The 17,183-nt window shown below is 50.5% G+C and overlaps 1 protein-coding gene across 3 annotated transcripts in view; it reads right to left on the bottom strand.

The window, feature by feature from the left end:
• LOC140403246 (uncharacterized) overlaps positions 1 to 17,183 on the bottom strand; it is a 125,330-nt gene that overhangs the window by 50,308 nt on the left and 57,839 nt on the right. For all 3 annotated transcript variants that reach the window (XM_072491013.1, XM_072491014.1, XM_072491015.1), the window contains 2 exons: positions 11,035 to 11,327; positions 10,053 to 10,160 (listed from right to left, as the gene is read on the bottom strand). In XM_072491013.1, coding sequence (XP_072347114.1) covers positions 10,053 to 10,160; positions 11,035 to 11,327 — 401 coding nt within the window. The remainder of the gene's footprint in view (positions 1 to 10,052; positions 10,161 to 11,034; positions 11,328 to 17,183) is intronic.

Here is a 17,183-nt window from a genome sequence, read left to right as displayed (position 1 = left end):
GGCCCAGTTTACACACCATCTCCCAACTGTGGAGAATCTGGTATGAAATTAATTCTCTTGTTCTGTTTCTCACCACTAACCACTTTCACTTATATAGCGCCTTTCACACAATAAAACTGTTGTGTTGGGTGCTCTGGATCCGTGGAACACATACAGGTCACCAACACTTGAAATAGTGCAACACTATTTTATTGAGTCATTAACAGTTTAACATACTCTCACTGTGGGTTAACACGATACTAGCTTTAACTAAAGACCTTTGCCTTGTCCTAACCAGTCGATGCACTCAGCACATGGTGAATGTCTGTGCTGCAGGCTGTGAGCTCTGTCCTACTAGAAAGCTGCAGCTCGAATGAGCGGGAACTCTGATGCCCCCTGTCTTTATAGTGCGTGTGCTCTCACTGGTGATTGGCTGCGGTGTTGTGTGTGTTGATTGGTCCCACTGTGTGTCCATCAGTGTGTGTCTGCACCATGATATACTGGTGTATATTATGACATCCCCCCATTTATAAAAGAATATACATGTGTGGCAATAGTGTATGGTGAGAATGTCTCTAACTACATGTGTGCGAAAGACATATTTAAAGGACTATGTACATGAGAACTAAGCTATTTACATGGGAAGGTGCCTGGTGCAAAATAACAGTATGCAACAAGAATAACGAGATGAACACTTTATACAAACCATGTAAACGATCAAACGGAAGAACAGAACAATTCAGAAAGTCTATAAGTCCACAAAGTTCACAAATTAAGTCTCTGAGGTGGGCGACGAATTCTGGTTGACCGTCAGGGTGGCACACCACTCATCGTCTGGATCGATGCTGTCTACCGACAGCGGCTGGTGTCTTTGCTTCGGGGACACCCTGTTTTTTGTCACAATACCGACTCGAAAAGGCGCCTTCGAGTCCTCGGTGTCACTGCTGTGTGGGAGGTCCGCATCAGACTCGGTGACCGTGGGTTGAATTGCCCGGACATTCCTGCGAGGCTGGCTGAAGCGATATGAATTGGCAGGCTGAGCTGCTCGGCAGAAGGCAGCATAGTGGGCAAGTCTGCCACATCTTAGGCATTGTCGGGATTTGGCAGGGCATTGCTGTTTTAAATGGGCGGAGCCACAGTTGCTGCACGTCGTAGCGTCAGCACGTTCGCTGCGCCACCGCGCATGCACGGTGCGGTCGTGCGTGCTGCGCGCCTGTGCATTACGTTCTTCGACGTCGCCGTCCCCTCGTTTGGTGCGCACAAGCACGGGAGTCCGCGAAAAGTGCGCAAAATGGCCTCCCTCATCCAGGCTGAGGCCCTGGAGTTGCTCAATTGCTTGGACCCGTTCTGCCTCGTGGGGACCTTGCCGCGCCGTTTCAGCCGCTTGGATGTGGGAATACCGACTCGTGGCATTTTCGTGTAGGACACAGGTCTCAATGGCGGTCGCTAGGGTGACCTGCTTTACGTTGAGGAGCTGCTGTCGTAGGGTGTCTGACTGAACACCGAAAACGATCTGGTCGCGTATCATGGAGTCAAAGGTGGGCCGGTAGCTGCAAGACTGCGCAAGGATGCGGAGGTGAGTGAGAAAGGATTGGAAAGGTTCATCCTTACCCTGCAAATGCTGTTGGAACACGTAGCGCTCAAAATTTTCATTCACCTCTATGCTGCAGTGAGTGTCAAACTTGAGGAGGACCGTCTTGAACTTTGTTTTATCTTCATCAGCCGCAAAGGTGAGAGAATTGAAAATGTGGATGGCATTGTCCCCGGCCGTGGATAGGAGGAGAGCAATCTTCCTGGTATCTGAGGCGTCCTCCCTGTCTGTGGCCTCAATGAAGAGCTGGAAGCGCTGTTTGAATATCTTCCAGTTGGCCCCTAGGTTGCCGGCGATGCGGAGTGGCGGGCAGATGTTGTCCATGTTGCAGGATGACGGAATGCTGGCGGAAGGCAGATCACTTGCAGGTAGGTCGAAGAAGTGCTAATATCCCTCAACTCCTGGTATCATGTTGTGTTGGGCGCTCTGGATCCGTGGAACACATACAGATCACCAACACTTGAAATAGTGCAACACTATTTTAATGAGTCATTAACAGTTTAATATACTCTCACTGTGGGTTAACACGATACTAGCTTTAACTAGAGACCTTTGCCTTGTCCTAACCAGTCGATGCACTCAGCACATGGTGAATGTCTGTGCTGCAGGCTGTGAGCTCTGTCCTACTAGAAAGCTGCAGCTCGAATGAACGGGAACTCTGATGCCCCCCCTGTCTTTATAGTGCGTGTGCTCTAACTGGTGATTGGCTGCGGTGTTGTGTGTGTTGATTGGTCCCACTGTGTGTCCATCAGTGTGTGATATACCATCACCATGATATACTGGTGTATATTATGACAAAACCCAGCTGCATAACAGGCTGTATTTGATAGATTTTCTTTTATAAATTTAGAATACCCAATTCATTTTTTATTTAGCGAAACCCACGCAAACACGGGGAGAATGTGCAAACTCCACATGGACAGTGACCCAGGCCGGGATCGAACCTGGGTCCTCAGCACCGTGAGACAGCGGTGCTATCCACTGCGCCACCTTGCCGCCCAGTGTTTGATAGATTCTTGATTGACAAATGACTCATATGGTTATCTCCTTAGGCTCCACCTTGGCCGAGACTGAGGAGTCTGTGGTGATAGGTAGACTATCATCTGTATTTAATACGAGCAGATCATCATCATCTGTATGTGCATCATAGGTTATATGTTTTAGTGTTGTAGTTCTAGCATCCGACCAGCAGGTGGTGCAAGGCACGTGACCCGGACACACCATGTGTTCCAGGACAAGGTGTTAGTGAGGAGTTGATAGCAGTCGCTGTATTAATCTTAGACATTATAGTAATAAATAGTTGTAAAACAAAGTCTAATGTTTTTTGTTAACACTAGCACATCAAGATTCAACATCAGCATAATCAAAGAAGATTACAGAGTCCAGTGAGCAACCTCCAGTCTCTGTCACAGGTGGGCAGACGGTGGTTGGAGGAACGGGTGGGTGGGGTACCAGGGTTGCCATGCGCTCCCTTCACTGCCAACCTCACCCCCCCCCCCACCCCTCCCCTGCTTGATGGCCTTGGACCAGGGATTTCCGGTCCTTGGTGGAGATGTTGCACTTTTTCAAGGAGGATTTGAGGGTGTCCTTGAAGTGTTTCCGCTGCCCTCCTGCGGCTCGCCTGCCATGTTGGAGGTCTGAGTAGAGCGCTTGCTTCGGGAGCCTCATGCCAGGCATGGGGTCGATGTGGCCCGACCAGCGGAGCTGATCAAGTGTGGTCAACGCCTCAATGCTGGGTGGTTCCCAGGTATCTGCTGTCCTTGCCCATTGAGATGGTAGTGGTTGTGGGTTTGGAAGGTGCCTTGGTGAGTGTGGCAGTCTGTGTAGAGGTATTACGGTACCTGGTAATGCTGGAACACCATTGGTAGATATTGTATGATTCCTATTGGTCAAGCTGTATGGTAGCTCCGCCCTGAAAGGCGGGGTATAAGAGCCCGTGCCGCCCCAGCAGCCTTCTTTCTGTACCTGAGCTACTGGGGAAAACATCTAGCTTATTAAAGCCTTCAATTGGACTACAACCTCGCTTTAGTGGTCATTGATCGTGCATCAATTTAATAAGCTACATTTAAAAGGATGGAGCTCCGAATCAAGCCGGAGTGTCTGCAACTCAGCCCCCACGCGGCGAACTCAGCGGCAACCTTCAAGCACTGGCTGGCGTGTTTTAAAGGATATCGCGGAACGGCCGAAAACACACCCACAGGAGAACAGAAATTGCAAGTCCTGCACTCAAGGGTGAGCCCGGAAATTTACACCCTCATCGAGGACGCGGATGACTTCGATGCAGCAATGGAGCTGCTAAAAGGACATTATATTCGCCCGGTAAACCAGGTCTACGTCCGACATCTGCTAGCGACAAGGTGACAAATCCCGGGGGAATCGCTGGAAGAATTCTACCATGCGCTCCTGGTGTTGGGGAGAAACTGCAGCTGCCCGCATGTTTCGGCGAGCGACCACACAGAACTTTTGATCCGGGACGCTTTCTTGGCAGGTATGCTGTCCTCCCAAATCCGCCAGCGATTGCTGGAAAAAGACACCCTAGGCCTCAAGGAGGCACAGGCCCTTGCAGGCTCCCTGGATGTGGCCTCCCGAAACGCCCGCGCTTACGTTCCCGACTGCGCAGCAGCCCCCTGGGCAGCGTGGAACCCCTCCGCAGCCGACCCCGAGATATCTCCCATCCCCCCACAAGCTTGTGCTGCAAGGCGGCCTGGCAACCCCGGGGGGCCCCGCTGCTACTTTTGCGGCAGGCCAAGCACCCCCGGCAGCGCTGCCCGAACCGCGCATCCACCTGCAAGGGATGCGGTAAAAAGGGTCACTTCGTGGTGGTATGCCAGTCTCCGGTGGCGAATGCGGACCGCCACCACAACCCTCTCCATGGTCCCCGTGCGGCCAGCGGGCGCCACCATCTTCCTCCTCCAGGGCCACGTGCAGCCCCCGGGCGCCGCCATCTTGTCCCGCGGACGCCACGTTCGATGGATGGGCGCCGCCATTTTGTGCACCCCCAGCCATGTGCGACCAATGGGAGACACCATCTTGGATGGACTCCTAGGACCCCAGCTCGGCTGACCACACACCGTCCGAAGAGAACACTCAACTGCTGCGATTAGTCTCGGTGACCCTGGACCAGTCCCGGCCTCGAACACTCTCAACTGCTACAACAACAGTACTAATCAATGGGCACGAGACATCCTGCTTAATCGACTCTGGGAGCACGGAGCGCTTCATACACCCCAACACGGTAAGGCGCTGTTCTCTCCTCGTCCACCCCGTTAATCAAAAAATCTCCCTGGCCTCCGGTTCCAACTCAGTAGAGATAAAGGGGTTTTGTGTAGCAAACCTCACGGTCCAGGGAAGGGAGTTTAAAAATTATCGGCTCTACGTCCTTCCCCACCTCTGCACAGCCACACCCCTAGGGTTAGACTTCCAGTGCAATCTCTAAAGTCTAACTTTCAAATTCGGCGGCCCTATACCCCTTCTCACTGTCTGCAGCCTCGCGACCCTCAAGGTCGATCCGCCTTCCCTGTTTGCGAACCTCACCCCGGATTGCAAACCCGTCGCCACCAGGAGCAGACGGTACAGTGCCCAGGATCGGACTGTTATTAGGTCAGAGGTCTAAAGGCTACTGAAGGAAGGAGTCATTGAAGCTAGCAACAGTCCCTGGAGAGCTCAAGTAGTGGTGGTAAAGACCGGGGAGAAGCATAGGATGGTCATCGATTACAGTCAGACCATCAACAGGTTTACACAGCTGGACGCGTACCCTCTCCCCCGCATATCCGACCTGGTAAACAGGATCGCGCATTACAAGGTCTTCTCCACGAAGGATCTTAAGTCCGCCTACCACCAGCTCCCCATCCGCACTAGTGACCGCAAGTACACTGCCTTCGAGGCAGATGGGCGGCTCTACCACTTCTTAAGGGTTCCCTTCAGTGTCACTAACGGGGTCTCGGACTTCCAGCGCGAGATGGACCGAATGGTTGACCGGTCCGGTTTACGGGCAACATTCCCATATCTCGATAATGTCACCATCTCGGCCATGACCAGCAGGACCACGACACGAACCTCCGAAAATTCCTCCAGACCGTAAAAATCCTTAACCTTACATGTAACAAGCATAAATGCGTGTTTAGCACCGACCGCCTAGACATCCTCGGCTACGTAGTGCGAAATGGAGTTATAGGCCCCAACCCTGAACGCATGCACCCCCTTATGGAGTTCCCCCTCCCTCACTGCCCCAAGGCCCTGAAGCGCTGCCTAGGGTTTGTCTCTACGCCCAGTGGGTCCCCAACTATGCGGACAAGGCCCGTCCCCTGATCCAATCCACAATTTGCCCCCTGTCGATAGAGGCCCGCCTTCTTCAGCCGCATCAAAGCAGACATTGCAAAGGCCACGATGCACGCCATCGACGAGTCCCTCCCCTTCCAGGTCGAGAGCGACGCATCTGACGTAGCTCTGGCGGCCACCCTCAACCAAGCGGGCAGACCCGTGACCTTCTTCTCACGCACCCTCCATGCTTCCGAAATCCGCCACTCCTCAGTCGAAAAGGAGGCCCAGGCCATAGTAGAAGCTGTGCGACATTGGAGGCATTACCTGGCCGGCAGGAGATTCACTCTCCTCACTGACCAACGGTTGGTTGCCTTCATGTTCGATAATGCACAGCGGGGTAAGATAAAAACGATAAGATCTTGCGGTGGAGGATCAAACTCTCCACCTATAACTACAAGATCTTGTATCGTCCCAGGAAGCTAAACGAGCCTCCTGATGCCCTGTCCCGTGGCACATGTGCCAACGCACAAGTGAACCGCCTCCGAACCCTCCATGAGGACCTCTGCCACCCGGGGGTCACTCGCTTCTTCCACTTTATCAAGACCCGCAACCTGCCCTACTCCATCGAGGAGGTCAGGGCAGCCACCAGGAATTGCCAAATCTGTGCGGAGTGCAAACCGCACTTCTACAGGCCAGAGAAAGCGCACCTGATAAAGGCTTCCCGTCCCTTCGAACGCCTCAGTATGGACTTCAAAGGCCCCCTCCCCTCCACCGACCGCAACACGTATTTCCTGAACTGTGATTAACGAGTACTCCCGGTTCCCATTCGCCATCCCCTGCCCCAACATGACCGCAACCACCGTCATCAAGGCCCTCCTCCATCGCATCTTTACGCTGTTCGGGTTCCCCGCTTGTATACATAGTGTTAGGGGGTCCTCCTTTATGAGCGACGAGCTGCATCAATTCCTGCTCAGCAAGGGCATCACCTCGAGCAGGCCGACCAGTTACAACCCCCGGGATAACGGACAGGTAGAGAGGGAGAACGGAACGGTCTGGAAGACCGTCCTACTGGCCCTACGGTCCAGGAATCTCCCAGTCTCCCGCTGGCAGGAAGTCCTCCTGGATGCCCTCCACTCCATCCGGTCACTGCTTTGTACCACGACCAACCAAACACGAACGTCTCTTTGTCTTCCCCAGGAAGTCCTCCTCTGGGACCTCGCTCCCGACCTGGCTGGCAGCACCCGGACGCACCCTGCTCTGAAACCCGTGCGGGCGCACTAGTCGGACCCGATGGTCGAGAGGGTCCATCTTCTCCACGCTAACCCCCAGTATGCCTACGTGGCGTACCCCGACGGCTGGCAAGATACGGTCTCCCTACGAGACCTGGCGCCCGCCGGATCCCCACGCACACTCCAGCCACCAGTCCCACCCTCCCTCCCACTGGTGCACCTTACAGCCACCCCCTTCCCAGGAGGATCGGTCCTTCCGCCGGCCCCGTCTAGGCCCCCCCACCCACCAACGCACCCCGCAGACGCTCCCTTCCCAGGTCAACCATTTTCCCCACCAGCGCCGTCTAGGGGTGTCGACGCTGCCACAGAGGTCGAGGCCACGCTCCCGGAGCCACAGACGCCCGAGCCTCCACCGGCGTCACCACCAGAGCTTCGACGATCACAGAGGACGACCAGGGCCCCCGATCGACTGATTGCTTCATTTTAAAGTGTAAATAGTTCATTGTGAATCTGTAAATAGTACGACAATAAGACAAAAACACTGTACGCAGGTATTACGGTACCTCCATAACTATAATTTCTACCACGTTACCATTTTGTAATATCAAGCCACCACCCCCGCCGGACTCTTTTTTAACAGGGGGTGAATGTGGTAGTCTGTGTAGAGGTATTACAGTACCTGGTAATGCTGGAACACCATTGGTAGATATTGTATGTTTCCTATTGGTCAAGCTGTATGGTAGCTCCGCCCTGCAAGGCGGGGGTATAAGAGCCCATGCCGCCCCAGCAGCCTTCGTTCTGTACCTGAGCTGCTGGGGGAAACATCTAGCTTATTAAAGACTTCAGTTGGACTACAACCTCGCTTTAGTAGTCATTGATCGTGCATCAGTGAGCTTCTGCAGTGCGTCTTGTAGATGGTACACACGGCTGCCACTGTGCGTCAATGGTGGAGGTGGGAGGAAGTGGATGTTTGTGGAACAATGCCAATCAAGTTGGCGGCTTTACTGTGGATTGTGCGAAGCTTCTCGAGTGTTGTTGGAGCTGCACTCATCCAGGCAAGTGAGGAGTATTCCATCACACTCCTGATTTGTGCCTTGCAGATGGTGGTCAGGCTTCAGGGAGTCAGGAGGTGAGTTACTCACCGCAGGATTCCTAGACTCTGACCTGCAGCTGCGCGTGTAGCCACGGTATCCATATGGCTAGTCCAGTTCAGTTTCTGATCCATGGTGACCGCCAGCATGTTGATGCTGGAGAATCCCGAAATGGTAACTACCCCACTCACTCCCGAGGCTTTGATATGGCTACAGATCTATATGAAATGCGGCGGGATGTCTAGTAAGGATCAGTTATGGCTGATTTTGATTGTCCCCTGGGATGAAGCTGCTCCTCAATACCCAATGTCAAGGGTCCCAAATGAAAATATAACTCTTTGAGTGAAGTTGTGGAACTGGGAACTGTATCCCACCTTGCAACTGCACCCGTTAACAATCAGTGACTTCAGGAGAGGGAAAATCAAAAAGGCACAGAAAAGGCATTACATCAATTCCATCAGTGCATCTATAAAGAACATAAGACCATAAGATATAGAAGCAGAATTAGGCCATTCGGACCATCGAGTCTGCTCCGCCATTCAATCATGGCTGATATGTTTCTCAACCCCATTCTCCTGCCTTCTCCCCATAACCCCTGATCCCATTATTGGTTAAGAACTGTTGCTCGTTTTAGCCTTAGTTACTCTTGTTCCATCACCTTTGCTCGAGTCGCCAGGTATCTTTCTGATACCGCCATGTGGTTCAAGTCCGCGTAATGATCAATAATCCAACACACCGCTTAGTAAGAGTTAAATCAACGCACATTTATTATATACAGTAATCAATACTTATACTTTAATTCTACTTCTAAGCTACTTCCTACAACTAACAGGCCAATACTTAACTTTGGAAATGGCCCACCAGGTCAGGGAAACGAATGGCCTTTTGTATGGGTTCTGAGCCTGCGGGATTCAAAGCTGGTACAGGTCGATAGCCAGGAGTGCCTATCTCGTAGCGAGCGTTGGAGTAAGACTTACAGTTCTTGCAGCTGTTGTAGAAGGTCAGCAGAAGGGTCTCGAAGGGTGTGGAGAGGAGAAGAAGGGTCGATTTGAACTTGGCCCCTATTCTTATAGTTCCCAGGGGCTTCCCGCCTCTCGGGGCGGACCTTGTACCTGGTTCCAAGTGATTGGACTTGGTCCCAATCACTTGGTTCGATATTCTCCAATGCTGGAGCGATTCCTTGATCGATGGGCGGTTTCCGGGTGGTCATTCACCTTTCTTTGTGTAAGCTCCTGCTGGCGCCGAAAAGTCTGGGTTGGCTTTGTGTTTCTAATTTGTAGCATATTGTTCCCGGGATTGCTACTTAATATGCAAATGGCTGGTGTGTTGTTGTGTTGATGGCTGCAGGTATCGATTCTGTCTGGCCTCCCCAGAGGCGAATACACAGTTTTACCTGCAGCTGTCTGTTTGAGTCCTGTTGGCTGATTTTCCCATCAGCCTCTTCCGTTCGCCATTTTAAAATCGGGGTTTGGCCATTCTAATCGGGAGTCAGCCATTTTAAGCGGCTACAGAACCTATCCATCTCGGTTTTGTTTTTGTTTTTTTTAATGTTTTTATTCTCCATTTTCACATTTTCCTTCAAAATTTACACCCCACCCACAAACAGTAAACGGTAACAAATACAAAATCAATCCCCTTAACAATACCAACGATCCCATCCTCCCACCACCCCAAACAACGGCCCACCTGGCAATATCTGCATCCCATAAAACAAACCCTCCCACGGTGGAAACAAAAAACAAAAGAGAAAAAGAAAAAGGAGTCCGGGACCGACCATGGTCACCATTGACCGATAGAGTCCACTCCCCCTCTCCCCCTAATCCATCTCTGTTTTAAAGACACTCAGCGACTTGGCTGCTGTGAGCTGATGTTCTAATAAATCAACATTATAAGTGCCTTTACCTCTATGTTGTCAGATTCCAGGAGCTTGCAGATGGTTTCGATGAGATTTAAAATGTTCCACATTTGACAGCCAGAGCCATGTAAGAACCGGTGAAGTTGCACCAAAGCCTGGGGAATACAGGAACAACAACATGGGCGATAACCGATGGATCCAAATGAGTTTGACTCATTCTGGTAAAAATACATGGGGCTGGATTCTCTGTTTCTGAGGCTAAGTGCGGAGGAATTGTGGTGTCTTACGTGAAAAAAAAAAATTGGCGCTGCCTCCGCACCAATCCTGCGTAAAGCCCCCAGCTTCCACGATATAAACAGCCAGAGAATTGCCGGGTCCGTGGCCGCGCATACCCACAGCGATGACCTGCAGCGGTCACGCCTTATAACATGGCGCCGGCCGTGCCAGATAGTGCCCCCCTGGCCCACCCCGTACCAGTCCCCCCCCCAGCCCTCGCGGAAGCCCCCCCGGCCTGCAGCGCGGCTCCCGTCCGACTGTTGAGGGGCTGGACACAGTCCACAGCCGCCACGCTGGGTTCCCGACCACTGAGACCACACGTCAACCGCGCGGCCGGGAACTCGGCCCATCGGGGGCGGAGCATCGGGGGAGGGTCTTAAGGTGACGCGCTGAGGTCGTCCCAATGGCCTGCGGAGTGCGCCGCGATGACGCCGTTTCAGAGGGGGCGGAGCATACGAAACCTGCGTCAAACAGGCACTGCCCCCGAATTTGGACTTAGAAGGGATTCTCCGCCCGATCACCGATTGCGATTGTCCCAGACAATCTCTCACCTGACCAACATTACTAAAAAGCAGATGATCTGGTCAAATGGCTGCCACATTTCTTATGTTACAACAGCGGCTACACTTCAAAAACTATTTTGGTGGCTGTGAGATACTTGGGAATGTCTTGAGGCTGTGAAATAAATGCACGTCTCTCCTTTTTGTTTCAACAGATATCGGGGAGCAGGTCATTCCATAGACTGCCTCTTACCTCCTGTAGGCCTTGATCTGTGTCTGTCATCTGAGGCCCGTCTTCCTGATCCCCAGCATTTTCCAGCTCCGTGAGGATGATCAGTACGGAGAGGTAAGTGATGTCGAATGCTCCAGTGATCAAGGAGGTGCGGGCAATTCTCTGCATCATGCTCCCCCTGACAGGTTCCAGGATGGAGCTGGCATCTGGCGTGTCCTCGCCTCGCGCTGCGTACTGAAACCCATGGAGCGGCACCTTGGGAGGGGGTGAAATGCTTTTCACGGCGTCCCTGCTCGCCCGTCCGTCACCCCGATCTATTGGCACACAAAACACAACCGACAAACCAAGTGAACATTGACTCTACCCTGTTGGTCAAAGTGCTCAGCGCAATCTCCAAGTGTGATTGATGGGAAAGTGGACAGTCATCACCATTCTGGCTGTATGTCTGGTGTGACTCTAAGCAACTATGAAATAGAACGATTGACAAAGTATAACAGCAAGGAATGATACCATGCATAAGAAATCGGGATAGGTGCCTGCTCCACCATTCAATAAGATCATAGTTGATTTTCTACCTATTCCTCAAAGCCCTTGACTTCCTTAGCATCCAAACGTCTATCAATCTCAATGTTATTCTGAGCACAGAGAATTCCAAAGACTCACAAAATGTATCCTTATCTCAGTCTTATCCTGAGGTTATAACCCAATTCTAGACTCCCCAGCATAGATACAATTTACAGTGAAGGACGCCATTCGGCCCATCGAGTCTGCACCGTCCCTTGGAAAGAGCACCTTACTTAAACCCATGCCTGCACCTTATCCCTGTAACCCGTAAACCCCCCTAACCTTTTGGACACTAAGGGCAATTTAGCATGGCCAGTCCACCTAACCTGCACATCTTTGGACTGGAAATCGGAGCACCCGGAGGAAACCCAGGCAGACATGGGGAGAACGTGCAGACTCCGCACAGAGGCCGGAATCGAACCCGGGTCCCTTCTCTCAGCATTTATCCTATCAAGCCCTGTTCGAATTTTATATGCTTCAATTAGATTACCCTCATTCTTGTCAACTCTAGGTGATATAGACTCATTCTACTCCTCATAGTACATCCTCTCGTCCTAAGAAGCAACCCAAATATATGGTTGTTTCCCCATCTTTAACACAAAACAGCACTGTGGGTGTATCAACCCTTTCATGAAGTGCCACTCCAGAGGTTACTGCAGAAAATAAAAGATCATATTATCGGGGGTAATATGAATAGAAGATTGGCGAGCTAACAGGAAGCGGAGAGCAGGCATAAATGGGTATTTTCCAGGTTGACAAAATGTAACAAGTAATGTGCCAAAGGGATCAGCGCTGGAATCTCAATTGTTTGCAATTTATATAAATGACTTGGACGAAGGGATTAAAGGTATGCTTGTTAAATTTGCCGATGACACAAAGATAGGTAGGAAAGTAAGTTGTGAAGGGGACATAAGGAGGCTACAAAAGCAACATAGATAGGGTTAAGCGAGTGGGCAAAGATCTGGTAAGTGGAGTATAATGTGGGAAAATTTCAAATTATCTATTTTGGCAGAAAGAATAAAAGTGAAGCTTATTGGCTCATAACCTCCTCGTTCCCCAGGGTCGCATTTAGGAGATACCCCAATAACGCGCAGGAGAATATCTCCAGGAGGTTACCACGTAACTGTTTACCTGGCAATTGCTCAGAAGCGCTAACTTCCTCTGGACAATTGCACTGGGCTGTGAACCATCCGGCAGAAGGGGTTTAAATTGCAAACTTCGGATGGTGTTGCCATTTTACCCTGATCGTTACTCTGAAAGAGTGAGAGGGAAAAGAAAAAAAATCACTTCTGACTCCAGAGTAACAATTTAAACAGCCAGAGCCAGTCTCACACGCGACACCCCGCACACACACGACCCTCCCGCAGCAGATCCCTCACAGCACACCCATTCCCGACCCGACCATCCCCTTCCGCCTTGACCGAACCTGACCCCCCAATCCCCGACCCAACCACTTCCCAGCCTGACCCTGCCGCACCTCTCCCAACCCCAACCTCCCAGTCTCCTCCAACCTGGTCCACCCCCCGCCCCCTCTGCATCTCTCCCCCCACTTTCCCAGTCCCCTCCCCCATCACGGTCTACGTTCAACAGGTTAAGCTTGTACCCTTGGGCAGCACGGTGGTGCAGTGAGTAGCACTGCAGTCTCACGACGCGGAGGTCCCTGGTTCGATCCCGGCTCTGGGTCACTGCTCGTGTGGAGTTTGCACATTCTCCCCGTGTTTGCGTGGGTTTCGCCCCCACAACCCAAAAATATGTGCAGGTTAGGTGGATTGGCCACGCTAAATTGCCCCTTAATTGGAAAAAATGAATTGGGTACTCTAAATTTATTTTTTAAATGGTTAGGCTTGTACCCACTAGAGTTTAGGAGAGATTAGGACTTGATTGAAACATACAAGATCCTGAGGGGATTGACAGGGTGGATGCGAATATTGTTATTATTTGAAGATTTTGAAGGCAGAGATGGATAGACTTGTGGCAAGCAAGGGGTTGGAAGGTATTGGGGGGGTAGGTGGGATGCAGATATGAGGTGACTGTGTGATCAGCGAGATCTTATGAAATGGCAGAGCTTGCTCGAGGGTCCGGATTGCTGCTCTTGCTTCTAGCTCACATGTACGCCACATGGATGGCAGCGGTTCACTGCCACCCGCTCAAGGGCAATTAGGGATGGGCAATAAATGCTGGGCCTAGCCAGCGAGGCCCAAATTCCGCGAAAGAATAAACAAGATGTGTCCTGCCTGAGGTACGAAAACCACACTGTACACCATGTTCCAGGTGTCATCTCACTAAAACCCCGTACAAGACTTCCTTCCTCTCGTATTCTAATCCTCTTGCAACAAAGGCTAACATTCTATTTGCCTTCCTCATGGCTTGCCGTACTTTGATGTCAACTTTCTGCACTTCCTGTACAAGGACAACCTGATCCTTCACCAGCATTTGTGACTGAACAACGTCAGCCCTCTGGGATAGAGAATTTGGAAGATTCACAACCCTCTTGTGATGAGGATACATTGCTGTACTCAGAACCTTGGCACTCTCTGGTCCAGAGAGCTGTGGGTACCAAGTCGTTGAGTGTATTCAACTCTGAGATGGATAGATTTAGGATAGGAGAGAAATCAGTGGATATGGGATCAGTGTGGGAAAGTGGAGTTGAGGCAGAAGATCGATTACCTTAATGATCTTAATTAACACCTTCCCTTACTACTTATGTCCTTAATATATAGAACATAGAACATAGAACAATACAGCGCAGTACAGGCCCTTCGGCCCACGATGTTGCACCGAAACAAAAAGCCATCTAACCTACACTATACCATTATCATCCATATGTTTATCCAATAAACTTTTAAATGCCCTCAATGTTGGCGAGTTCACTACTGTAGCAGGTAGGGCATTCCACGGCCTCACTACTCTTTGCGTAAAGAACCTACCTCTGACCTCTGTCCTATATCTATTACCCCTCAGTTTAAAGTTATGTCCCCTCGTGCCAGCCATTTCCATCCGCGGGAGAAGGCTCTCACTGTCCACCCTATCCAACCCCCTGATCATTTTGTATGCCTCTATTAAGTCTCCTCTTAACCTTCTTCTCTCCAACGAAAACAACCTCAAGTCCATCAGCCTTTCCTCATAAGATTTTCCCTCCATACCAGGCAACATCCTGGTAAATCTCCTCTGCACCCGCTCCAAAGCCTCCACGTCCTTCTTATAATGCGGTGACCAGAACTGTACGCAATACTCCAAATGCGGCCGTACCAGAGTTCTGTACAGCTGCAACATGACCTCCTGACTCCGGAACTCAATCCCTCTACCAATAAAGGCCAACACTCCATAGGCCTTCTTCACCACCCTATCAACCTGGGTGGCAACTTTCAGGGATCTATGTACATGGACACCTAGATCCCTCTGCTCATCCACACTTCCAAGAACTTTACCATGAGCCAAATATTCCGCATTCCTGTTATTCCTTCCAAAGTGAATCACCTCACACTTCTCTACATTAAACTCCATTTGCCACCTCTCAGCCCAGCTCTGCAGCTTATCTATATCCCTCTGTAACCTGCTACTTCCTTCCACACTATCGACAACACCACCGACTTTAGTATCGTCTGCAAATTTACTCACCCACCCTTCCGCGCCTTCCTCTAGGTCATTGATAAAAATGACAAACAGCAACGGCCCCAGAACAGATCCTTGTGGTACTCCACTTGTGACTGAACTCCATTCTGAACATTTCCCATCAACCACCACCCTCTGTCTTCTTTCAGCTAGCCAATTTCTGATCCACATCTCTAAATCACCCTCAATCCCCAGCCTCCATATTTTCTGCAATAGCCTACCGTGGGGAACCTTATCAAACGCTTTGCTGAAATCCATATACACCACATCAACTGCTCTACCCTCGTCTACCTGTTCAGTCACCTTCTCAAAGAACTCGATAAGGTTTGTGAGGCATGACCTACCCTTCACAAAGCCATGCTGACTATCCCTGATCATATTATTCCTATCTAGATGATTATAAATCTTGTCTCTTATAATCCCCTCCAAGACTTTACCCACTACAGACGTGAGGCTCACCGGTCTATAGTTGCCGGGGTTGTCTCTGCTCCCCTTTTTGAACAAAGGGACCACATTTGCTATCCTCCAGTCCTCTGGCACTATTCCTGTAGCCAATGATGACATAAAAATCAAAGCCAATGGTCCAGCAATCTCTTCCCTGGCCTCCCAGAGAATCCTAGGATAAATCCCATCAGGTCCCGGGGACTTACCTATTTTCAGCCTGTCCAGAATTGCCAACACCTCTTCCCTACGTACCTCAATGCCATCTAATCTATTTACCTGGAGCTCAGCATTCTCCTCCACAACATTATCTTTTTCCTGAGTGAATACTGACGAAAATATTCATTTAGTATCTCGCCTATCTCTTCAGACTCTACACACAACTTCCCATCCCTGTCCTTGACTGGTCCTACTCTTTCCCTAGTCATTCGCTTATTCCTGACATACCTATAGAAAGCTTTTGGGTTTTCCTTGATCCTTCCTGCCAAATACTTCTCATGTCCCCTCCTTGCTCGTCTTAGCTCTCTCTTTAGATCCTTCCTCGCTACCTTGTAACTATCCATCGCCCCAACTGAAACTTCACACCTCATCTTCACATAGGCCTCCTTCTTCCTCTTAACAAGAGATTCCACTTCTTTGGTAAACCACGGTTCCCTCGCTCGGCACCTTCCTCCCTGCCTGACCGGTACATACTTATCAAGAACACGCAGTAGCTGATCCTTGAACAAGCTCCACTTATCCAGTGTGTCCAATACTTGCAGCCTACTTCTCCACCTTATCCCCCCCAAGTCACGTCTAATGGCATCATAATTTCCCTTCCCCCAGCTATAACTCTTGCCCTGCGGGGTATACTTATCCCTTTCCATTACTAACGTAAATGTCACCGAATTGTGGTCACTGTCCCCAAAGTGCTCACCTACCTCCAAATCCAACACCTGGCCTGGTTCATTACCCAAAACCAAATCCAATGTGGCCTCGCCTCTTGTTGACCTGTCAACAAACTATGTCAGGAAACCCTCCTGCACACACTGTACAAAAAACGACCCATCTAATGTACTCGAACATTATCTTTTCCAGTCAATTTTTGGAAAGTTAAAGTCTCCCATAATAACTACCCTGTTACTTTCGCTCTTATCCAGGATCATCCTCGCCATCCTTTCCTCTACATCCCTAGAACTATTTGGAGGCCTATAGAAAACTCCCAACAGGGTGACATTCTCCTTTCCTGTTTCTAAAATGTGTTCATTTAATGTTCCCTCTATTAAATGAACACATTAAAGTTCTGGTGCCTAATATTGCCAACGCCTGCTCCTGGATTTTTAAAAAACTCATTCATTGGGCTGGCACGATGGCACAATGGTTAGCACGACTGCCTCACAGCGCCAGGGTCACGAGTTTGATTCCGGCCTCGGGTCACTGTCTGTGTGGAGTTTACACGCTCTCCCCGTGTCTGCGTGGGTTTCCTGCCACAGTCCAAAAGATGTGCAGGTTAGGTGTATCGACCACACTAAATTGCCCCTTAGTGTCCAAAGTTGTGCAGGTTAAGGTGGGGA

This window comes from Scyliorhinus torazame, chromosome 27 (genome assembly GCF_047496885.1).
Source record: "Scyliorhinus torazame isolate Kashiwa2021f chromosome 27, sScyTor2.1, whole genome shotgun sequence".
In the NCBI taxonomy this organism is placed as follows: Eukaryota; Metazoa; Chordata; class Chondrichthyes; order Carcharhiniformes; family Scyliorhinidae; genus Scyliorhinus; species Scyliorhinus torazame.
Note: the sequence above shows the minus strand (reverse complement) of the source record. Positions and strands in the feature narration are given on the sequence as shown.